We start from the raw sequence: 22,799 nt of genomic DNA, 5'->3' as shown, positions 1-22,799 counted from the left end.
AGTTTCCAACTTTGTTTTTTTTGGTTTTTTTGTTTGTTTGTATTACTTAAAATTTAGACAGCTCAATCTGACTGACAATGGCTTTTAAATAATAATTAATTTAGATTTGAGTTTATTGTTATTATCATTCTCACAGCTCCAGTGGAGTGGGTCCACTCCAAGCCGTCCGCTATCAGTTAAATTGGTTTAGCAATATCAGTGATTTCGTTTTCATTTCTTTTCTTTTTTGCTTGCTTCTCAACAAGGTAAACATAAAATAAGAAGTTGGATTTTTGAAAAATCAATAAAATGAGGGAAAATAATACGTAAATAATTACAACATAATCAAGGATTATTGTATTACTGCCAATTGGTAAAACTAAAGGATTCAAGGCTTTGGATTCGGGGCAGGGCTTCTTGTGGGCGGTTCAATTGGACTAAACTTAAATATTCGCCGGAAATAATACTCAAAATTAATGCATTGCAGATATTGACATCGGGACAAATAAAAAAAAATTAGACGTAGAAGGAAACTAGAAGAACTCTTAGGGTAATTTTTCAACAATTTAAATTTAGCAGCTGCGGCAACAACAAAAACTGTCTAATGTCAATTATATAAGCGCCAACGCTGTTGCCCATCGATGGTGGTTGAGGTCTGCGTCGTCGTCTAGGCCATGTTCCGGATGACAGCGTGGGTGAAGTCCTGCGTGGTCGACTGTCCGCCCAGATCCTTGGTGCGCACTTTGCCATCGTTCAGCACCTTGTTGATGGCATTCTGGATAACCTCGCCGTAGGTGGGCAGGTTGATGTGGCGCAGCAGCTTCACGCCGCACAGCAGCATGGCAGTGGGATTGGCCACGTTCTTGCCGACAGCCTCGGCGAATGTGTGACGTGCACCCGGCTCGAACACCACGGTCTCCGACGAGTATGAGGCACCAGCTACGACACCAGCACCGCCAACAAGGCCGGAAGCCAAGTTGTCAACGATGGCGCCATACAGATTGGGTGTGACCATCACATCGAACTGGTTGGGGTTGGACACCATCTGCATGGTCGTGTTGTCCACAATCATCTTCTCAAACTGGATGCGCGGATAGAGCTTGGAGACCTCCTCGCAGGAGCGGAGGAAGAGGCCATCGCCCAGCTTCATAATGTTGGCCTTGTGCACGGCAGTGACCTTCTTACGCTGGTTCTTCGTGGCATAGTCAAATGCGAACTTGGCAATTCTCATTGACTTCTTGGCGGTGACAATCTTCAAACACTCAACGATACCGGGTACTGATTCATGTTCCAACGCCGAGTACTCGCCCTCGGTCTGCTCACGAATGATCACCGTATCGATGTTGGTGTGGCGGGTCTTAACACCGGGCAGACTGCGAACATGAACCACGTTGGCGTACAGATCCAGATCGGTGCGGAGCTTCATGTTGAGCGTCTGCAGGTCACCCACATTGCTGTAATCGGGCGTGGCCAAAATGCCCTGCAGGAGATAGAAACTAGTAAGATTTTATTGTGAACGTCTTATGCGATTTAAGCTCACCTTTATGCACACTTTGTTCTTCTGGATGGAGGCTACCACATCCTCGAGCTTAGCACTTAGTACGGGATTGATTTCGGAGAGGAAATAGCACTCAAAGTCCACAGGAACACTGGCTGCCTAAGGGATTCAAAGGAAATTACTATATATCAGGGAATAAATCAAAGTTTAAATATAATATATATTGAAAATATAACAAGTTATAAGCGAATTAAGAATAAATCAAAAACTACACTTCAAATTAAGAGCGCAGTATAAATCTTAAACCTTATCACTTATCTTTACGATATAGATAAGTGGCAATGTTTTGTTTTATATAATTTAAGTACTGCTTCCGTTTTCGTGAATATTAAGTAATCATTTTGCAAGCAGCTCGATTAAAAAAATGACACACAGTAAGTATTTTATAAAGGTTACAAATACCAACTGAATAAACAAATATATTGAACATTAAGAAGGCATAGAAGGGGAGTTATAAGATAGGGAATTATTAAATACATAAATTCTTTAAAAAGTAACAAATAAAAAATAAAATAAAAGGGGAGTTATAGTATAGGGAATTATTAAATACATAAATTCTTTAAAAAGTAACAAATAAAAAATAAAATATAATAAATAAACGAAATATTAATACTAGGATTGATCGGAAATAAAGATTTTTCAATAGTATGTTAATATCAGATGGAAAAATCACTTTATAAATAGATATAAATGCACTAAATTGATGTTGGCAGAGAATAAATAAACATAAATCGCATTTTACATCAAAAATGTATACTTCAAATGGATAAATTAAAGTCTTCAATATTTCCGATAGGATACTAAGCACATTATTTTTGTCGACGTATTTTGGACTTAACCACTTGATATTTATATCTAATTCTTACATATAATCATTAACAAGTAAGGCATAGCTACCTTGAAGACCTCCTGGAGTGAGTAAACCAGCTCGGGACCCACACCATCGCCGGGAATCAGTGTGCAGGTGGTCCTGTTGGCGCCGTACGCATCCTGCAAAAGCGATTTTTCCTATTAGTTATCCGCCTTGTGACAGTGACTGGCACTAGGAACTCACCCTGGCGACCGACGTGGTATGCAGACTACGAGCTGCCGCAGCCTAAATCAGAATATATTGAAAAGGACACAGATCAGAAGGATGCGAGTGAGCTGCTGGCTAGGATTATAACCTCAAAAAAAAAGAGCTGGCCCAGCTCTCGCTGAATATTCGCACAGCGTCGCGGGGCGAGCGTTTATGTAAGAGGCTCCCAGACCCGCGGTGGATTTACCTGCATAAAGGTGCGTCCAACGGTTCTCGCCAGCATCGACATGTTTCTCCTCGGTTCCCAAGCGCTTCGACGGGTGCTTAAAAGTTAGGCCGTAATCCTGGAGAGCACGGGGAATTTTATTGAATCGAATTTCGAGTTCTTTTTTTCCGGGCCAAACCGAGAAGTTCCACCACAGCTGATTGCCAGTGCTGTCAATTTAGCTTGTTTCGGGCTAGATCTAGCATATCTTAACATGAACATCATTTATTCTAAAAATTGAATTAACCTTTAATTATAAGCCTAGTAAAGTTGATCATTTTAACAAAAAATTATGCTAATTTATCATTATACCTAAACTGTGTTATTTTTGAATTAGAAATATTTTCAGCCTTTTACAAACTACTGCAACTATTAAACCTTAGCACAGATCTGACAATTTTTTAGCTATTTCATATTGTAGTATAGCTTTTTTTGGGCTGAATAGGTTGGCAGCACTGCTACCAGGGCTTAACTTGTATTTTAGTTTCGAAAATTAAACATATTTTTATTATCCCTTGTTTCCTACTTATTAAAACTATCCTTACTTAGATTAAAATAAATATACGCGTTTTTTAATACCCTTAATCAAATGTAAAATAAATTAAAATCATTAAATATAGAACTTTCCGTATAGAACATGGCTTAAAGCTTTAAATTTTCTCGCTTAAAAATAAAAAATAGGAAATATAAAATATAAAATGAAAAATAGATAAATGTATAAAAAAATGAAATATCAAATTTTAATGATACAAGAAACCATAAATAAAATGTTACTAAACAAAGATTTTTTATTCGTAAGATTTGAAACATATTTATGCCAGATTATTAATGTTACGTGAAGGGATCTATTATATTGCTACCCTTTACTAATCACAATGCTTGCTAAGGGATATGACCTTAAAGGCGGATTGTAATCTAACCCAATCAGTACCAGATCGAAAAGCATTAACCTGATTAATCATACAGGGAAAGACGCTCTCGTTACCCTCAAGAATAAGACGGCTTTTTGATTAATGTTCGACCAATTTGATTCGGCATTCTCCAGCAGACATTCAACAGAGCCGCCAGGATGTCCCCAAAGGTGTGTATTTGTTGTGAATTTTATGTAGTTTCTCTATATATAATTTGTATAATTGAAGCTAAACAAAATTTTACAAATATATAAGGGTTATTTCTTTTCATTTAAACTGTTTTTTCTCTTAAAGGACAAATTACATATTGCTATTTATCTTTCGCGTTTACGGGCTCTAGTTCACGCATTCTCCTGGACTAATAACAAATCATAATGTGAATCTGTGTTTCTGGAGGATTGATTTAGGGGACGTAGTCTACAAATACAACAGGCCACTGGCAGCAGCGTGGGCCATCAGGGTGTTAGCCGCCTGCTGCGTCTCCAGCATGAGGCGTGCCTCTTTCATCCACTCCCCGGCTATTTTGCGGGACGCACCCTGCAGCAGATTCAAGTACTTTAGCGCCTGCAGGAAGTCGCTGCGATCCACGTGGTACCTTTAAGATATAAAATATAGAAAAAGCTAATTGGTATTGAAGCTACCACTTACCTGGCCCGGTTTAGGATATCATAGGTGTCCAGTTTGCTGTAGTCGAAAGGTTTGTTCTCGAGTTCGTCCTTGGAAATGGGATTATCGGGTCGCAAGATGAACAGCGATTGAAGATAGGACAGTAAATAGATGGGCAGGCTGGCTCCCTCTTCCGGCACCAGGGCCAGACGACGCGCTACGCGCTCTACGTTGAGGAAACGCTCACGCAGTGCATCCTCGGGATAGACACCACGCTCCTGAGCCTCCTGCGGCATGCTCTGCAGCACAGCCGCCACCAGATCGTCGCCTTCTGCAAGTGATTTCATACGATACATTAATCGGCTTTTTATTTAAATTTAATTTGTAACTTACTGGCCACCTTGGCAATGGCATTGATCTCGTTCTTCAGAGGGCGCAGCTTCTCTGAGTAGTGCACTCCAGGAGTGGCAGAGCGCACCGAAGCCCACAGAGCTTGGCAGGCGGCCCACAAGGCCTGTGCCTGATTGGCAGTACGCTCCGCATCCGCACGCTCTGTGAAGTGATGAAAAAAATGAGTTAGCAAAAGAAATTCCAATTTAGGGTGGTCACTTCTAAGGAGAATACCTTGAAACTCATCCTCTATCTCTAAGCGAGCAGCATGTTTTGTGGATTCATTAAACCGATTACAAGTCTAGCCAAAATACACTAGCAAAGCCCAAAAAAGAACCCATAAGGAACTTACCCGCTAGAGCCGCATCCATGCCACGCAGCTTACCAAGCATGGCAGCCAGCTGTAGCTTGTAGTTGGCCTTTTCGGCCGCCAACTTATCCTCCAACTCCCGCTTAAAGCTGCGCGTCAGATCCGTCTCCCGCTGAGCCACGATATCCTTGATGTGATCGGTGTGGGCCTCCGCCTGCTTCTTCAGCTGCATACGCAGCTGCTTGTCAGACTCGGCGTGGATCTGGAAGATCTTCTTCTGGCTCTCCACGGCCAACTTGCGCCTCTCGGCTTCCAAAAGGTATTCCAGCTGGGCACGTAGCGCCTCCGAATCATTGTCGCCGCGTACAGAGTCAATGGCACGCTTCAAGCGAAGCTCGCCATCGGTTTGCAGACGCTGCAGCTCCTTCTGGTAGGCCAGCACATGGGAATAGGCGTGCAGGATAAACAAGTCGAGGTCCTCCTTTGACAAGTTAAGTTGCTTATCCGCCAGACTTAAGCCGGGGAAGATAGACTCGATCTCGTCAATAAAATAGTTGCGGGCCTTTTCCACATTGCGCCAGTACTTGTCCGACACGCTGGCCGTGTCCTTGTGCCGGTAGAGCTCGTCCTTGACGTTGGCTATGTGATCCACCAGCTTCTTGATCTTATCGCGCACCGCCTCGACCTTCTTGCTGTTCTCCGCCGTAGCAGCTGCACTCAAGGCGATCTCGCAGGCAACTGTTGTTTGGATAAAGATTGCGCTTTACTCAACTTCTTACACATTTATGAATCTTTAGGCTTACCAATCTTCTCCTGGGCTTGACGAGCCGCACGCTCTGCTGTGGCCACTGCCGTGTCCCGAGCACTAGCGCGATTTCTTAGCGTTGTCCACAGCGAGTTCTCGCCATTCTCTACCGCCTTGTCAACCACCTTGCGTACTTCGTCGTTAAAGCTAAATGTTTAAGAAAATTGAGAAATTGCTGAATTCGTATATCACACCTATGACAAGACTATTCTAAAATTAACAGTTTGCGCAATGTGCCAAGATCTCCTAAAATATCATGCAATGAATGATGAAATCATAAATACAAATAGACATAAGAGGACAACATCTAGTCATACCTCTTAAGCACGCTTATAGCGTTGTTATACTCCTTCACTGCCAGCTCGGCTGACAGCTCGATGGCCTTCTCCAGTTCAACGACTTCGCGAGGCAGTGGTTCTTCCTTCTTGGGTGGTGGCGTAGGCGGTAAAGCAACCTTCTCCGCTTTCGCCGCTGGTTTTGATTCTGTCTTACTGGCCTGGGGCGTCGTTGACTTCTTCTCTGGTGCAGACTCACTTTTGACGGAATCTGCCTTGGTCTTCTTCGGCTTGTCATCTCCGCTGCTGCCGCCAAACAAACCCGTTACCTTGGAGGTAACCGAATCCACAGAGGAGGTGACCGAATTAAAGCCCGACTTGACCTTATCGATTTGGTCGTTGACACTCTGGGTGACCCCCTTGAATGGTGGCTCCTCCTGCAGAACAACCTTGATGACCGAACCGGCACCGGGAACCTTATCCTCGACCATTTTGCGGAAGTCAATGTCGTACCTATAGGGAAGTCATATTTTGGTAAGTGATTTATATTGCAGAATAAATGACAAGTTCGTTTACTTGGCGTAGGTAATGACTCCGCCAACGGCGGCCAGCGGGGAGACGAAGAGCACCACTTTACCGAAGCCGGCTTCGCGCATATGCGGTGGGGGCGGTAGGCCATAGTATCCTCGCCTACCTTGCTCCCTGCTTCCACTTCCGCTGCTGCTATTGTTGTTACTGCTCCCGCTGCTACTGCTGCTGCTGCTGCTGAGCGGCCTGTTGTTTGTCGTGGTCTGCTGCAGAGAACGCTGTGGAAATCAAAGGCACCAGATGAAGTACACATTTAGCAGTTGAAGAGACCGGCAACCTAGCCCCGCCCCTGCCAGGGACAACCGTAAGACACCAAGGGTTCAAGGGCAACTGGAATTTTGGAGCTTTTCAGCCGTTTCCTGGGCTTGAGGAGATGACATAACCAGCGCCTCTTGTTGTATTTCTGTCAACCGGAGGGGCGGAGGGGGAAACGTGACGATCGATTTTCACGTTATCACATAGCCGCCGCCGGTGCACCGAAAAAAGCTCACCTGCAGGGCGCATTTGCACTGATCTCGCACCGCTAGCCTATACATGGTGCTGCGTGGTTATTGTTCGTGTCGGGAGGCGTACAGCGGCGTCAGTGGTCTGTGGAAGCCTGCAAATCGTCCTGGTTTTGGCTGTGTTAGCCCAACACTCTGATTTTGCTATTTGTCTAAATGTGGCATTCGCAGCGAACGCCGACACAATACAGTCTGGCCAGGCTGGCTGAGACCGACATGTCTGGCAGCGTTAGACCAGAAAGTCTGGCTGCGTCCTCGAGCATTCAGCGCTATCAAACTATTCGGTCTCAATTTACCAGCGTTGTCAGACTTTTCGGTCTTGAGCAACCAGATTTGCAAGACATTTTGGTCTAGAGCAACCAGCATATCGAAAGAGCGCCCTCTGAAGCGTTTTAGTGTGCCCAGCTGCCGTGGAGCCGGAAAAACGCCTGTGGGTGGTATTTTTACACGCTTCGGTCACACTTAGTTTCGGTTTGCTAAGAATGACAAGCAGCTGATGGTGTTACGCGACTCGACAACAGAAATTGTTATTTAAGTTTAAGTTTTACCGAGTTAACTGAGTGAAATGCTGCGAACTTTTGTGACAAGCGGTGCGTAGACGTCGCCTGGTTATAATAGTTATAATGAAGACATTGATTTTTTACATTCCCCAAACTTACAGCGCTGCGCAGCGTTTGCCGTCAGTCGCCGGCTTCTAGTTCACTGGTTCCCCTTGTCCAGCAGACACAACGTGCCAGTCTCGTTACTCTAGCCCGACCTAGTTTTCTGCCTGTTCCCTCGCTGGTGTCCCCATCGCCATTCCTTCAACTACCTGCAAGCCTGGGAGCCACGGGATCTCCGCCAACCTCTCGCAACGTGACCAAGTTTTCACTAATCAAGGGCAAAAGGAAGACCGTCAAGGCAGTTCTGAAGCGATTCAAGCGTCTGGAATGGGGCGCCTGGATTCGCACCCACTCTGGCCGCCAAAAGAAGCTGTTCAAGAAGTCGGGCGCCCTGCGCCGACGCCTTAAGCAGCACGTCTTTACCAACGCAACGCAGAGCTGGTTGCTGGACAAGATGGTCACAAGCTACTGGAGGCGGCCCAAGCACTACATTAACGATCCATATCGGCCCTATCACAGTCGGGACGAGTACTTTGCCACACAGTCAAAGACTTTCAAGGTCTAACCTGTTCATTAAATTTCATTACTTCGTATATTGATAACAAAAGAGAATAATTTGTGGCAGTAACAAACTTGCAGCGAAACACCGTTGGCCCATTCAAACTATAATATCAACGATTAAATGCCATTGTTTAACAAACACATCAAATACAACAAATATAAAGGAATGCCGGCCTTAAGGGGCCACGACTTTGTTGCAGAGCTGGCCGAGTCCAACGATCTCCGACTTGACAACATCGCCTGGCTGCAAAAACTCTGGTGGATTGCGGTGCATGCCTACTCCCTTGGGCGTTCCAGTTACGATGATATCGCCGGGCAGCAAAGTGATGGTATCCGACAACCGGTTGATCACATCGTCCAGCTTAAAGATCATATTGCCGGTATTGCCGTTCTGTTTCTCCACGTCGTTCACCCAGGTCTTAAGCTGCAGATCGTTGACGTCCTTAACCAGACTTTTGTGCACAACCGAGGGACCCAGCGGCAGGAAGGTGTCCATCGACTTGCCGATGAGAAACTGGCCGCCGTTGCGCTCCTTCTGCCAGTCGCGGGCAGAGATGTCTTGGGCGACACTATAACCGAAGACATAGTCCATGGCCTGTGCCTTGGGCACCTTGCGGGCGACCTTGCCAATGACACAAACAAGCTCCACTTCCCAGTCAATTTTCTGTGGAAAGTTTTGTGTTATCTGATGAAGCCTCTACATATCTCGTTATCTGACACTCTACGTACATTGCTGGCCGTGTGGGCGATGACATTATCGTTGGGGCCCACCAGCGCGTTGTTGAACTTGCTGAAGAACATGGGTTCCTTGGGCGCTGGCTTGTTCTGCTCGTCGCAGTGGTCCTGGTAGTTCAGGCCTGCCGAGAAAACCCTCTATTATCACTATTACAAGGTCATAGTCAAGGTCCCCCAATCACTCACCAATGCAGATGATCTTGCCAGGATCGCTAATTGGAGGCAGCAGAGTGACAGAGTCCAGCTCAAGTTGCGGCTGCTTGGCCGCCTTCTGAGCCAGCTCCTCCAGGTTGGGGCCTTGCGCAATAAGGGTCTTCAGGTCACTGGGCACTCCCTCCAGGCCGGCGAGCTCCACCAGGGACTTCTGATCTTCGGCCAGAAGGCCCAGGCGCTTGACCAGATCACCCTTGCGCAGATATTGTACGAACCTCATTCTGGCAGCTAGCATTTATGACTGATCGAAGTGGATCGGGTATCCACTTGGTTCTCCAGCGAGTAAATTGGATTCCACGTAATGGGGGGCACAAGAGCAGTGTTGCCAGATGGAATTTTTGCTTTCCCCCTAAAAAATCTCAAACAGTTGAAATTTCAAAGTTTTCCCCCATATTCAAAATCAGTTAATTTCATATATAGAAACTAGAAACATCTTTGTTTAACTTAGGAAAATGTTTAAATGAATATTATCTTTTATACAAATAATACAATTTGAATGTTAGTTCGTCTTATACATATATTTTTATAAATCGAGTTGTTTTAATATACATATGACGTCGGGAACATGATGCGCTATTGATATTAAAAAAATTAGTTTTTTATATAAATTAACTAAGGAAACTTCCACGACAAATTAAGAACACATTAATATTAGGTGTTTAAAAGTCAGAATTTAATTTTATTTAAATAGAGAAGCACAGTTGTGGCTTCCTTCAGTGCTAAACAGTTTAAACGCATTCAACTACAACTGCGGTTGCATTCGATGATAACTTAAGCCGATTTTGTACAGATATCTATGGGTTCCTCTAGTCGCTGCCAGCAGACACTTTGCCGTCGTCTCGGCGGCCAAACTTCTCGGATAACTCGTATTTCCATCGCATATAGGCCACACGCATCCGGTCCCAAACGTTGCCGGGAGAGTCCATGGCTGGGCGTACATCTAAGAGTGCGAATCTATAGTCCTTGTCCACCAAGCCGCCGTCGTAGTAGTCAATGACGTAGCGCACATCCTTGCCGCACCGATCGACGATCCAGTCGTGCCTGTCGAATGGCAGCTCGTATCTGAAATTAAACTAATGGTCTTAGATCTCCAATCAAGAAAGCACTCGTCAGGACTTACCCCAGCCAGCTGCGGAAGCGGGCGCGTGGACTGAAGTCCTTGGCTTTGCCACCGAAGCTCTTGAGTCGTGGATTACCGCACTCCTTGGCGTGCAGCGCCTCCCACTTGAGCACCTCCTGCCAGGCCTGCTCGTTGTTGGCGTTGTGAATGCGAATGATGTCGCCCATATCCTTTTGCGAGACGTCCTCATTCTTCCAGCGCCAGCCCTTTCGCAACATGGCGTTCCAGAACATCTGCTGGCTGGGATACTGCCAGAACTGAACGGTGCCGTCCTCCGTCACCTTAGGAATGGTCGACGTCTGACGGTCGGTTGGCAGTGGGAAGGGCTGGTCCGGTGCCGGCTGCTGGTTGGCTGGCGGCATCATGTTCAGCGGATTCACATCGCTGTTGTCGTGCTGTACCGGGCACTCTGATGCTGCCTGCATCTTGGGATGTGGCGGCACGGCCGAAGCGGATTTAGCATCGCCATGCTTCTGATGCATGGGACACTCCGGCGGTGGGGAGCCGCCGGCGCTCATGTACTTGGCGTGGTCCACTGGGACAGTCTTGCTGGCCTCCATCCGGACACTGGTAATCGCTGTGTTGCCCATGCTTGCCGGGATTGCTTAATAACGAAATCTGTGTCACGAGGAAAATCCTATTAGTTCTCAGTTGCGTAACTCTCAGGCGACAGAACGCGGCCAGAGCGAAGGCTCCACCGCCAGAACTCACCTGTACCTCGTGCTCCCAAGTCTGGGTGTGTGCCTATCTGTTTCTGAAGAGAAAAGGCTGAAATTTTGATTGATATTTTCGTTAGTTCATTGCTAGAACGTTGGAGCTCAAAATGCAGCAAGGTTGTGTCTGGGTTGCCAAGCTTCTTGAAAGTGGCGAAAATAGAGAGCACCGCAAACCGATGTGTAAATGTGAAAGTAGTTTTAAAAAATATCAAATATGCTAGGACAAATTAAACTCATATTAAACTGAACTAAAATCAAAAGCATTTGTTAAAAATTGTTAAAATTCTATCTCGAACCGTTAATTAAATAGTTAACTCCTGGCAACTCTATTGTCAGTGTTGTATAATTATCTGCTGGTAATAGCTGATATCAGTTAATATTGCATTAAAAATAATTATATATTTTTCCAATTGTGTAATTTTATGTAAAGAAAAACTAATGCCAAAATATTTACTTAATATATATTCGAATATCTATTTTATATATACATATCTGAACCAAATTTAAAACTACCGAAAGGGTAAACATTTCTGGATTCGATATATTCGCGAGCATATGACAACCCTAACCGAATCGTTTTCCAACACCGACTACACAGCTCAAGTTGTTTTTGGGCCGACATCCGAATTTTTTGCTTGAAAAGTAAGTTAATACAGCATTTTAAACAATAATCCGTGGAATCCAGAAAGTCCAAGGAAGCCACCGACTAGTCTGCAGCAGAGACCACCGTAACAGCTTGTGCATCATTAGCTGATGACCAGAAATTACCGCACAACCTGCTGAGCTCCTGTGATGTAACACACTACCAGCTGCTAGAGGGACAAGATTATTGTTATTATTATTAATTTGCAATCCAGTGCTAACGGAGTTTTACCTCTTCCTGCCTATAGAATGACCGCCGTGTTCCGCGTTGGCCTGGTGCGGCTTGTCAGCCGTGCCGCGCAGTCGCCCAACCTGCTGCAGGCGCAGATTAACGGCCTGCCAGCCGCCTTCCAACGTTGCAGCATCTCGGGCAAGACAATGCGGGGTGGTCCTCGGGTGCCAAAGGCGGCCCCATATCCGTACAAGACGAAGAAGTACAACGTAATAAGCTCGTTCTTCGACAAGACCTCCACGCGCTTCGACGAGAACTCAAAGGTGATTTGCGTCGAGGGACCCATTGCCTCCGGGAAGACCAAGTTCGCCCAGGAGTTGGCCGAAGAGCTGGATATGCAGTACTACCCGGCCGTGGATCTGGACCTGATTTATATTAATTCGTACGGATTCGACTTGAGGAAGCTAGACCCAGAACTGCCACCCAGCTGCCGTAGCTACGATATCCGCAACTTCTGCCAAGATCCGAACCACGACCTGGCCGCCCAGTTCCAGATTCGCATGTACATGCTGCGCTATTCGCAGTATATTGATGCTCTGCAACACATTCTCAGCACCGGACAGGGCGTTGTCTTGGAACGTAGTCCCTATTCGGACTTCGTCTTCATGGAGGCAATGTTCCGCCAGGGCTACATATCCCGCGGCGCTCGTTCCGTGTACAACGAGCTCCGCCAGAACACCATCGGTGAGCTGCTGAAGCCGCATTTGGTCATCTACCTGGACCGGCCGGTGGAGGCCGTTAAGAAGGAGATCAAGGCACGCAACGTGGACTACGAGGTGCAGTCAAAGGTGTTCAGCGACGCGTATCTGCGCGATGTGGAGATGCTGTACAAACAGCAGTATCTCAAGGACATCTCCACCCACGCCGAGTTGCTCATCTACGACTGGACTGCCGGCGGTGAGACCGAGGTTGTTGTGGAGGATATTGAACGCATCGACTTTGCCCAGTTTGAGGCTGATTCCCACAACAAGAAGATGCTCGACTGGCGTTTCCATCTGGAGAACGAGTGGACCGAGGCCCGTATTAAGTACTGCAGCGAAAAGTCCGACCTGATGAACTACTTCAATGTACCGCGCTTCGACGTTCCCGAGTTGCTCCGAAGCGCCGACGACAGCAAGGTCTGGCGCGATGTCTGGTACAATGTGAGTGAAGCTCTCCCTCTCAGTGGTTCCATTCCTGCATCTTCAGAATTACCCTTGTGTTTTCTTTGTAGGCTCCCGGCATGAAGTTCCGCCCTGGTTACAATGCGGATATGGGTGATAGCGGTCTGCTCACCAAAACGAAAATGGGCATCAACGAGGCCATCTAGAGGGTTTTTGCTATGCTCTTGAATTTGAGAAAACATCTGGCGAAATGTGTTAATTATCTAATAAACAATCTAGTAAAATAATCATTCGACACGATTCAGAGTAAGAAACGCATTCCTTCCCCTTCGTAGACTAGTCATCAAACATCTAACATTAATTTCGGAAATTCGTTTAATTTATGCATAATGTTAGAGAATATTTTGTACACTTATCTAGCACTATAACCCTCGCTTGCGCTTTGGAACATTGTGTTTGGAATCTCATGGAGCTTCTTGGCGCTACGATTAATCGCTGTCGTAGTCGTTCTTTCCACCACCACCGCCGCCGCCCACCGATGTAAGGGGTCGCCGTGATTCCTCATCAGAACCGTAAACCACGTCCTCATCGGAGTCATCAATCATGGAGATGGCTGGATTATCCTTGGTAACCGCCAGCTCGGCCTGGGCAAAGCGTCCATCCGGTGAATACACATACGCCATGGTGTACAGATAGAAATTTAGCAGCCCGTAAAAGCACATGAACTGCGCCGAGCTACGATAGGTGGTGTTCAGAGAGGCCACGAAGTTGTCCTCCAAGATGCCAAATCCGAAGCGGCAAGTGGTCACAGTGATGGATATGGACAGGACGAACAGCATGAGAAGCGTGAGAAACTTTAGGCGCATATCTAGGAACAAGACGAAAATGTATATTAAAGACTATCTGGATCCTGTCTTAACTCTCACCAAAATAGGGCATGGAACGGAGCTCGGTATAGGCTCTAAGCAGCAGAAGCACCAGATACAAGACATACATGCAGCAGGCAATATAGAAGAACATCTTAAAACCCTGAAAAAGAACGTAATACGTAATTGAATTTTTATAAAATACTTCTTACACTTACATTGTAATTCTTCGTATCCACAAAGTGACTATATGTGGGATCCCTCAGCTCGTTGCACTTCTCCCAGGTGGCCAGGACAATGGCGCATAGCCATATTGGCAAGACAACAATCACCTTGACCATATAGAAGCGGACAAAGCTGCGCTCGTTCTGGCGCAGTCCATGGTAAATGCATAGCCAGAACATGAGCAGGGCACAGAGGAACGTAGCCTGGAGAATGGCGTCCAGCATGCCAGGCAGCCAGGAATTCATAAGAAATATCAGCGGAAAGAATGGATCTGCAAAGGGAGAAGAAAAATCATACCATCACAGTATAATTTTCAGTGAAGGATATACTCACTGTCATAGAGCAGTAGCAGCGGCAGCAGAACCGACAACCATCGCTGCTCAATGGACCAATCGTATATGGGATATTTCCGCAGGGTGTGAGCATACCAACACTGAAAGGGAAATATAATTCAGATTAAGTTAGCCTGCTTTTTTGTAGAGAAGATAAAACAATTTTACTTACGATAACAATGAACGTGAACAGCAGGAAGATGCACCTAAACCAGATCTCTATCTGCGTAAACTCTGGACTGTATGTCTTGAACTGAGAAGAATAGTTAACTTTATATTTAAACACAAATGAGAACTGTAACCCACTCACGTAGAAGGTGATGCTTCGAATGTTGTACTTCTGGTGAAACGACTCCAACCCATAGAAACGCACTGTAATGATGTAGTGAGCGTAGTCCAGAAATCCCAGATGCATCAACGTAAACTCCTCGCAATCGTTGCGCACACAGAGCAGGTGCCGTGTCCGATTATGGGATACTCCAGAGCCCAGAACATTTTGCGGCTTGTGCTGTTCGTTGATGCCATCGATGGAGACGCTGACCTGGAAACTCTTGTCGTAGCGCTCGTCTACAAAAATGAAAAGCCATCAGAATAGTTTTACGAAAAAGATATAACTAAGCTGAGAACCCACCATCGTTGTTATCAGTCACTACCTTTGCTATTAGCCAAAGCTGCTGCGAGTAGGTGGTGGTCAGAGGCGACTTCATGGCAAAGGGTCCTGTTGCCAGCACCGTGGGACTGTGGGCCAGCGATGTGTTGGCCAGTATTTGCTGTGCAGTCAGTGAGGAGGTGCTGGTTATGGGTGGACCCGTCAACCCAATAACAATGCCCAGACCGAAGCAGGTGAAGAAGCCCAGGAAGACCATGACGAACTCGCGTTTGTGCATCGAGTAGAGCCGCATGTGGACGGACCTCTCGCAGCGGTCGTGATGATAGGCGGGCGAGATGTACCTGCTGAAGTCGCTGAACAAATCGCTGAACTGCGAGAGAGACGACTTCAGGCGAAGCAGAAGGCCTCCGGACGGCAGCTGGTAGGCATAGCCCAGGCCAGAGGCATCTGCATCCGAGTGGGGCTTGGCCATGGCCGCTGGCAGGATGATTTCTCTCTCTGATGACTAGCTGCTGATGATTCCCTCGATCGCTTTCACAGCATTTCCTCTCCGGCCAGTACTAGAACTTGTTAACTTTGAATATATGTGGATTTTCCGAGATATTTGTAAGGTGTTTAACTATCCGCTCGACGTTTTGTGCGCCTTAAGTGAAAAATATCGATTTTAGCTAACACTCGCATATGTTTTGGCTCGGCTGCGGGGGTGGTTGGGTCCATTCGCCGAGTTGTTTGCAGTTTCCCATGCACTGCGCATGCCCACTGTTATCACATCTGAAGGCTGAATGTAAATAAAGTTCCGCAGAAAGAGGGCCTGTCATGGGACAAGGAATGCCACACATTATCCTCCCCTTCCACTCGTTATCAAACACATCGGGTTAGACATAAAAGGTATGCAATATAATCAATCAATTTACACGTCCGTTTTGGCTTACAACTATACATTTTTCTTAGTTTGAGACTAGGATTTAGTCCCAGTATTTGATCTGGCCATCCCAGCCAGCGGTAGCCACCTTGCTGGCCTCGTGCGGATGCCAGAGGGCGCTGATACAGACGCCGTCATGCGCCTGCCACTTCTTGTACATCTTCGTCGTCTTCCAGTCCCAAATGTAGCACTTACCGTCGCCATCGCCCGATACCAGATAACTCATGTCAGGCGAGAAGTCCAGCTGGCAGGCATAGCCGGAGACCATATGGCCGGTGAAGGTCTTCTTTCGATTCATCTTAAAGCGGTTGAGGGCAGAAAATATGACAATCTTGTTGTCCAGAGACTGACAGGCCATCCATTTGCCATTGGGTGCCAGGGTGACGGCCGGCATGGAATGCATGGTCGGATCAGCGATGTACTTCATGTCCACGGGTATGTCCCATTCCCAGATGCGCATCGATTTGTCGTCCGAAGTGGTTACAAACCGACGGTTGTCGTCCACAAAAGTGATTGTGCTAACTGATCCCAAGTGACGGTCGTACTCCTGAACAATATCACCGCTGCGAGTGTCCCACTGTGATAATAATGATAATGATATAATGATAAATATTTATGGAGGATTCAAGTATAGAAACTACTTACGCAAATAATCTTCTTGTCGGACGTGCCGGCCACGAACAAGTGCTGCTTGCTGTTGTCGGGATGGAACTTTACACAGAAAGGCATCTTGCGGGTGGTGAATCGCGATACCACATCTCCCGTTTCCGCATCCCAAAGCTTTATGTAGCGATCGTAGGAGGCAGACAAGAAGTTTGTACCCCTGTTGTTCCACGCAATGTCCTTGATGGCCTGTCTATGTCCTGAGAAGGTGCGAATGCAACGTCGCTCCCCATACACTTCCCACAGCTTCACACGGCAGTCCATGGAGCCGGAGAGAAGCAGATGAGCGGTTTTGGGGAACCAGCGAATGGAGGAGATGCCCTTGTTGTGTCCCGTCCAGGTATGTATGTGAGCCTTGGGCAGGAAGCATTTTGGTGGCGGTGCATTGGAACGCAAATTTACGCCCAGATCGTGCGGAGCGTGGAGGTATGAGCGGCCCTGGTAGTCGTAGGCATCCTTGACTGTGGAGGATAATATAGATTAAATCAAAGGCCATGAAAGCAGAAGTTTCTTTCACTTTTCGTCGTACTCACTGTGCAATGTGGACTTCTCCTCGAGCGGCTTGTCCTCGGGAATGCGTCCTCGTTTGTGCCGCTTGGATAACAGCTCGTCTAGCTCCGCTCGCTCCTGATCGTTGGGCTTGGCCACCGAAACCTCGTTCTCAAACTTGCCCCATGGTCCTAAAAAGCCCTCGATGTCCTCGGGATTGTCGTTTTTCTCCTGCTTACGCAGCTTTTTCGCCTTAGGCGCTTCGAAAACTGTTTTGCCGTTGTCATCGTACGCGGACTGCAGATCTCCCACATATGACTGCCCATCGGCCATCTCGTCCACACTGGGATCCAGGGCATAGCCGTAGGTATGAAAGGTGCGTCGTTGGTTCTCGAACTCAAAAGCGTTGATGTGCGCCTTCTCCACATATCCTGCCAGTGTGTTTCGCGGCGCCCGCTGCTGCATGGTCATGTCCGGGTGCTCGGGTCCTTTTACTGGCGTGTACATTTCCTCGTAGCGGGGATTGTACAACACCTCCTTCAGCGTCGGATCCAAGGTCCGCGGCACCGCCGAAGCCCCGATGGGAACCACAGCGGGAGCAGCACACACCGCTATTGCCGTTGAAATCGAGTGCGTCTTGTCCACTGGCAGCAAATGAGCGGGAACGGGCGCAGGAGGGGATTTGGCGGCGTCCTCATGGTCCGATTCGCCCTCCGAGGAGCTGCCGTACGTCTGCAGGCCCAGCATCTAGAGTCTGCGCACGAACTCCGTATACTTGTTGACGAAATGCTGAAGGTAGATAACGACCAGGGTGTAGAGCAGGAAAACAAAGACGTTTATGGAGATTTCCATCAATTTTCTGTGTTTTCTTAGCCGACCTATAGAGATGGCATTTGCTTTCTGATCGCTTTGCTATCGGTTATCGGTGGGAATCAAAATACGAGAAATTGACGCAAAAAAGTGCCTTTTAAGTATTTATAAAGTTATTTGAAACGCACATGTAGTTATCTTTTTAATTTTTAATTCATCTTTAACTTGGACATGTGCTATTAATATGGTTTATTGCCAAATATTTAATATATTTAATCATTAGAGATGGCATCTCTCAATTTTTGTAATTAATAATCGATTAGCGTCGATTAGACAAATCTTGCCACCTCTATGCGAAAGAAAGATTTTTGGGCTTGGCAACTTTGGAAATTGGTAGTTAGCGCTATTGGCCGTGTTATTAATCACAATGATGCGCAACCACTGGAGCTACGACATCCTGAAGCAGATGGCCAAGGAGGGCTGCTCGGACATCAATGAGCTGAAGACTCTGTTCATCACTGAGATTGGGTCGCAGCGGCGGTACGACTGCATTCGCTGTGTCGAGGATCTCATAGACTGCCTGGAACGGGCGGACGAACTGTCCGAGGACAACGTGAACCTGCTGCACAGGATGTCCAGTAATCAGCCAAAGCTAATAGATGCTTTGAATGGCTACACACCACCACCAGCCCAAGGTCGGGTGAACCGTTACCAGGAACTGCGTCTCGCCGAGGAACTCCGCGAGCAACTGCGGATCGGCGCACCACAGGTGGCCTGCGCTACGAGACAGACAGCTGCTTCTCTCTCAGCGCCTCTCCCACCCACACAGATGTCCACATCCCCGGCTGCGTTCACGGAGCGCAAGCGGGCTGCCGTATTCAAGAAGATTTCCGAGGAACTCGGACGCTTCTGGCGTCGCCTGGGCCGAGCGGCGGGCATTGGCGAGGGTTCGATGGACAACATCGAAGCACGGTTTCCGCACGATCTGAAGTCTCAGATCCTTCGCCTGCTGCAGCTGATCGAAGAGGATGACTGTCACGATCCGAAGCACTTCCTCATTCGCCTTTGCCGTGCCTTGGGTGAGTGCGGGCGCAATGATCTGCGAAAGAATGTTGAGCAAATAATGTCCTACTAAATTATACTTACCTGCGTTAGAGTGATTGCAATTTATCTGACGGTTTGATAACAACAAGGTGATTCCCCACAGAAGCCAAGATAAGCTCAAGCCAGAAAATGTGCCTTTTGTTGTAACTTCCTCAAGTTAATCTTTTGAGGCAAACAAATATCCAATATGCTTCCAGATTGTTAATTGCTAAGAAAGAAAGTTTTCTCTTTGTTAAATGTTAAAGAAAAACAATTATTTAATTTATAATTCCAATTGTCTTATAAGAAATATAAAAATATATTACATTATATTTTCTGTTTAATAAATGTGTTTTTATGATGGTAATAACAAACTGCTTATCTCTGAATGTGTGACTCCCCTTTAAAATATGAGGAATTACCAGGTAGAAACACACAAGTTCTTGCAAAATGCAAGACACTTACATGTTGAAAATAAATCTGTTATATTGCTTTTAATTACGGTTAAAAACATTGGATATTTAATCTAATTTTTATAAATTCAATTTTATTCACTAGCTACCAAAGTTATTAACCTAGGATTGGGTCTTGGCTAGGTAGTGATGGCCAGATCTGGCAGCACTGGCCGTCAGGCGTGTTGTGTAAACGCTGTTCCGTGCCCTTTTTTTTTCGATTGCTTGGAAAATCCGGAGCACACACTCTGGGATTGGACGTATCTGGTACCTAAGGACATGCTGAACCTCCTGCGACGTCGTCCAGCGCCCGTGCCCCTTATCCGGGCCGCGGTTAGCGCTCCCCTCCACACATCCGAGAGCCGGCCGGGCTATATAGTGCTGTGAGTATATTGGTTACCCGTCGTGCATCGTGGAGGCATTAATGGAAATAAATCATTCAGGGTACCGGAGATTGGAGAGGAGGGCACACTGGGTGAGGGCGTGCTCAAGCCAGACGGTCTGCCTGCCTTCAGTGACATCACGATCGAGATGTGCCTGGGCGCCATAGGGCAGCAAGCCTCGGCGGTGGAGAAGTCAGTAAAGGCGCTGGAAAGCGACATACAGAGTGGCAGGCAGCTGGACGCCGCCGGCATCTTCCGGGAACTGGACGCCGTCACCGGGCCGCTGGAAACGACCTGGGGTGTGGGCAAAGCTCTGTATTTGGGCAACTCTACACTGATTCCCACAAAATCGTACATGAACATCCACGAGAGGGCCCGAAACGCGCGGGCGGCCAAGTTTTGCAACCCGACAGTCTATAAGGCACTCCAGGAAGCCACTACTGTCTCCGGAGCGGACGAGCAGCGGCTGCGGCAGAAGTTTCTGCTAGAGGGAAAGCTGAACGGCCTGATGCTGGATAAGGATAAACAGGACGGACTCAAGGAGTTGCTTACCCACTTGGGACGGGAGCGAGCCAGTTTCAAAAACAAGGTCAACATGGCAGTGCACTCGTTCGGTCATGTAGTGTCCGACTTTAACCTAGTAAGGGACTTTCCACCCGCTCTGCTAGAGGCAACAGCTGTCGACTCAAGCCAGCCGTTGGAAGGACCCTGGAAGATCACACTTCAGCCCCAGGTTGTCGACGGTTTCCTTAAACACTGCCCGGAGAGACTGCAGCGCTGGAATGTGTGGAGGGCAAATGTAGTGAAGGCTTCTTCGCAGCAGAGCAAGGCCCTGGAGACCAGCACGCACCTGGAAAAGATCCGAGGGCTGCGCCAGCGACAGGCTAATCTTCTGGGCTACACCAACTTCGCGGAAATGTCGATGCAGACCAAGATGGTAGGCAGCGTGGACAACCTCAAACAAATGTTTGCAAAGCTGCTAAAGTTCTCCGGCCCAGCTCAAAGTGTGGAGCTGGAGAAGCTGCAAACCTTTGCCCAGGACTGCGGCTGTGACTACAAACTAGAGGCCTACGACGTGGCCTACTGGCGACGCAAGCAGCTGGCCGCCGAGCATGGTCTGCAGGAGCAAAAGATCAGTGAGTTCTTCCCACTGCCGCGGGTTCTATCCGGAATGTTCGCTCTAAGCGAAAAGCTTTTCGGTATCCAGATAGTGGAGCAACCCAAGGCGGAGGTCTGGCATCCCGCTGTCAAGTTCTACGACGTGTTCGATGCGGACTCGCCCAACAGTTCAACGCCAGTGGGTGGTTTCTATGTGGACTGCTATTCCAAGGAGCACAAGTTCGGACGCAACAATGGCTGGATGGTGGGCATAAGGAACAGCAACAAGACGGCTGGACTCACTCCTCTCTGCGCTCTGATCTTCAATTTCTCTGAGCCGCCGCAAGGTTCGGCCGAGAGTAAGCCACCACTTCTGTGCTACGATGATCTCCAGATGCTCTTTAAGACCTTTGGCAGTGGACTGCAACACATGCTCACCCAGGCAGGCTATAGCGATCTGGCAGGCCTGTCGAATATCGAGTGGGATGCCTCCCAGGTATCCGGACATGTGATGAGCAACTTCTTGGATGATCCCACTGTACTTAGGAGTCTGTCTGGTCACTTCAGCAGCGGTGAGCCATTAGATGCTGAGCTCTCACAGAAGATGCGCCTGCTGAAGACCCAACTGGCAGGCTATAATCTCTGTCAGGACCTTTATCTGGCTGATCTTGACGTGGAATTGCACCGCTCGAACGCGTTCTGGCTGCAGATTGTGCGTAAGCTGTGGCCTGTGTATCATTGTATGCCGCTGGACAAATTGGACGCCCATCCCTGCTCCCTCACCGACATCTTCGCAGGCGATTGGGCTGCCGCTCAGTTTAGCCATCTATACTCCCGCCTCATAGCCGCCGATATCTCAAGCAGCTTCGCGGAACAGCGCAATGAGGATAACTATGCTGCGGTTGGACGACGATATAAGCAAACTTTCCTGAGCTCCGGGGGCTCAGTGCCAACGGCGGAGGTGTTCCGCCGCTTCCAAGGTCGCGATCCCTCCGGCGAGGCCCTGCTCAAGTCCCTGGATATATTTGTTCCCTCGCAGACCACGGATAGCAATTGAGGGTCAGGGTCTCTGACCTAAAATGTTATCTTTTATGGTGTATAGATTGTCAGCTCTGATAAGCCTGATCGATGACCGCCTGGAGGGTGGGTCGATTTCTGAGGAGGGAAAGTAATGCTTGTTGTATTTCTAGCAATTGTACTATATGTTTAGGTCTGAAATATATATATATATATTTTGTTGAATATTTTCTAATTCGACGCCCATAAAACATGTTATTACTTAATCTAGAGACGCCCAATAATTGTTAAGAAAGTAGGGAAATCCCTCAAAAACTTTGTTTTCCAAAGCTCTATATTCTATAGGTATTCTATAATAACAAGTGGGTTTCCCAGAAAAATGTATTCCGTTTGCTAAGGAGGTAAAAGATACCTCGAGTGAAAAGCACAGAACTTTTATATGGTTCGGAGTACTTAAGATTTGAGTACCTGGCTCCCTCCCTTATTACATGCTGCCTCGGAATTCCTCCCTAAGGTACTCCTTGTTACACGTGTAATTCCACAATAAATTTGCTCCGACTGGGTTGGAAACGGACATACAAATGTTTTAGTTTGGACTTTTACGATTCATTAGTTCGATTTGCCACTAATGGCAGCCGGATTATAAGATAGCGATCGCGTGAGTCAGTTTGGGATCTTATCGCGGTACCAGGTGGCCGGTGGTAGTTAAAACACACA

The 22,799-nt window shown here is 47.3% G+C and overlaps 11 protein-coding genes across 12 annotated transcripts; 4 read left to right on the top strand and 7 right to left on the bottom strand.

Moving 5' to 3' along the window:
* Positions 1-10: 10 nt before the first annotated feature.
* Positions 11-4,225, bottom strand: Idh3b (isocitrate dehydrogenase [NAD] subunit beta, mitochondrial). The gene is made up of 5 exons (XM_020961927.2): positions 2,803-4,225; positions 2,592-2,633; positions 2,435-2,527; positions 1,520-1,636; positions 11-1,459 (listed from the first exon to the last, which is right to left on the bottom strand). The coding sequence occupies exons 1-5, from the start codon at positions 2,842-2,844 to the stop codon at positions 647-649; spliced, it is 1,107 nt and encodes a 368-aa protein (XP_020817586.1). The 5' UTR covers positions 2,845-4,225; the 3' UTR covers positions 11-646.
* Positions 3,591-7,482, bottom strand: Mitofilin (inner membrane mitochondrial protein mitofilin). The gene is made up of 8 exons (XM_020959433.2): positions 7,197-7,482; positions 6,694-6,923; positions 6,160-6,630; positions 5,841-5,989; positions 5,080-5,775; positions 4,731-4,889; positions 4,380-4,668; positions 3,591-4,326 (listed from the first exon to the last, which is right to left on the bottom strand). Exons 1-8 carry the CDS (start codon positions 7,239-7,241, stop codon positions 4,149-4,151), a joined length of 2,217 nt encoding a protein of 738 aa, XP_020815092.2. The 5' UTR covers positions 7,242-7,482; the 3' UTR covers positions 3,591-4,148.
* Positions 7,483-7,487: 5 nt separating this feature from the next.
* mRpL35 (mitochondrial ribosomal protein L35) lies at positions 7,488-8,510 on the top strand. Its single transcript, XM_020959458.2, has 2 exons — positions 7,488-7,798; positions 7,870-8,510. The coding sequence occupies exons 1-2, from the start codon at positions 7,774-7,776 to the stop codon at positions 8,373-8,375; spliced, it is 531 nt and encodes a 176-aa protein (XP_020815117.2). The 5' UTR covers positions 7,488-7,773; the 3' UTR covers positions 8,376-8,510.
* On the bottom strand, positions 8,484-9,904 carry LOC110189391 (oxaloacetate tautomerase fahd2, mitochondrial). Its single transcript, XM_020959445.2, has 3 exons — positions 9,293-9,904; positions 9,101-9,228; positions 8,484-9,035 (listed from the first exon to the last, which is right to left on the bottom strand). Exons 1-3 carry the CDS (start codon positions 9,552-9,554, stop codon positions 8,547-8,549), a joined length of 879 nt encoding a protein of 292 aa, XP_020815104.2. The 5' UTR covers positions 9,555-9,904; the 3' UTR covers positions 8,484-8,546.
* Positions 9,905-9,970: 66 nt separating this feature from the next.
* Positions 9,971-11,482, bottom strand: Cchl (Cytochrome c heme lyase). Its single transcript, XM_020961660.2, has 3 exons — positions 11,151-11,482; positions 10,440-11,057; positions 9,971-10,381 (listed from the first exon to the last, which is right to left on the bottom strand). The coding sequence occupies exons 2-3, from the start codon at positions 11,027-11,029 to the stop codon at positions 10,126-10,128; spliced, it is 846 nt and encodes a 281-aa protein (XP_020817319.2). The 5' UTR covers positions 11,030-11,057; positions 11,151-11,482; the 3' UTR covers positions 9,971-10,125.
* Positions 11,483-11,731: 249 nt separating this feature from the next.
* Positions 11,732-13,419, top strand: ND-42 (NADH dehydrogenase (ubiquinone) subunit ND-42). The gene is made up of 3 exons (XM_020961186.2): positions 11,732-11,797; positions 12,046-13,171; positions 13,243-13,419. Exons 2-3 carry the CDS (start codon positions 12,047-12,049, stop codon positions 13,336-13,338), a joined length of 1,221 nt encoding a protein of 406 aa, XP_020816845.1. The 5' UTR covers positions 11,732-11,797; position 12,046; the 3' UTR covers positions 13,339-13,419.
* A 70-nt stretch (positions 13,420-13,489) lies between these two features.
* On the bottom strand, positions 13,490-15,896 carry LOC110191048 (transmembrane protein 181). Its single transcript, XM_020961772.2, has 7 exons — positions 15,187-15,896; positions 14,866-15,122; positions 14,728-14,808; positions 14,557-14,656; positions 14,217-14,494; positions 14,059-14,161; positions 13,490-14,000 (listed from the first exon to the last, which is right to left on the bottom strand). Exons 1-7 carry the CDS (start codon positions 15,635-15,637, stop codon positions 13,621-13,623), a joined length of 1,650 nt encoding a protein of 549 aa, XP_020817431.2. The 5' UTR covers positions 15,638-15,896; the 3' UTR covers positions 13,490-13,620.
* Positions 15,897-16,040: 144 nt separating this feature from the next.
* Positions 16,041-18,314, bottom strand: LOC110190910 (pre-mRNA-processing factor 17). Its single transcript, XM_020961570.2, has 3 exons — positions 17,284-18,314; positions 16,733-17,211; positions 16,041-16,664 (listed from the first exon to the last, which is right to left on the bottom strand). The coding sequence occupies exons 1-3, from the start codon at positions 17,984-17,986 to the stop codon at positions 16,131-16,133; spliced, it is 1,716 nt and encodes a 571-aa protein (XP_020817229.2). The 5' UTR covers positions 17,987-18,314; the 3' UTR covers positions 16,041-16,130.
* Positions 17,496-18,091, bottom strand: LOC110190911 (uncharacterized). Its single transcript, XM_086839488.1, has one exon. It carries the CDS (start codon positions 18,089-18,091, stop codon positions 17,987-17,989), a length of 105 nt encoding a protein of 34 aa, XP_086695614.1. The 3' UTR covers positions 17,496-17,986.
* A 66-nt stretch (positions 18,315-18,380) lies between the features above and the next one.
* Positions 18,381-19,480, top strand: Fadd (fas-associated death domain protein). Of its 2 annotated transcripts, XM_086839487.1 has the most exons (2): positions 18,381-19,128; positions 19,205-19,480. In XM_086839487.1, exons 1-2 carry the CDS (start codon positions 18,477-18,479, stop codon positions 19,207-19,209), a joined length of 657 nt encoding a protein of 218 aa, XP_086695613.1. In that variant the 5' UTR covers positions 18,381-18,476; the 3' UTR covers positions 19,210-19,480. The 2 variants fall into 2 exon arrangements, with proteins under 2 accessions (XP_086695613.1, XP_020817568.2); XM_020961909.2 differs by having other exon boundaries at positions 18,477-19,427.
* A 236-nt stretch (positions 19,481-19,716) lies between these two features.
* On the top strand, positions 19,717-22,333 carry LOC110189736 (uncharacterized). Its single transcript, XM_020959934.2, has 2 exons — positions 19,717-19,967; positions 20,028-22,333. Exons 1-2 carry the CDS (start codon positions 19,735-19,737, stop codon positions 22,120-22,122), a joined length of 2,328 nt encoding a protein of 775 aa, XP_020815593.2. The 5' UTR covers positions 19,717-19,734; the 3' UTR covers positions 22,123-22,333.
* Positions 22,334-22,799: the final 466 nt, after the last annotated feature.

The sequence above is a fragment of the Drosophila serrata genome, unplaced genomic scaffold (assembly GCF_035046125.1).
Source record: "Drosophila serrata isolate PLE 108 unplaced genomic scaffold, ASM3504612v1 contig_376, whole genome shotgun sequence".
In the NCBI taxonomy this organism is placed as follows: Eukaryota; Metazoa; Arthropoda; class Insecta; order Diptera; family Drosophilidae; genus Drosophila; species Drosophila serrata.
The sequence above is the reverse complement of the archived record's forward strand: the minus strand, read 5'-3'. Positions and strand labels throughout refer to the sequence as shown.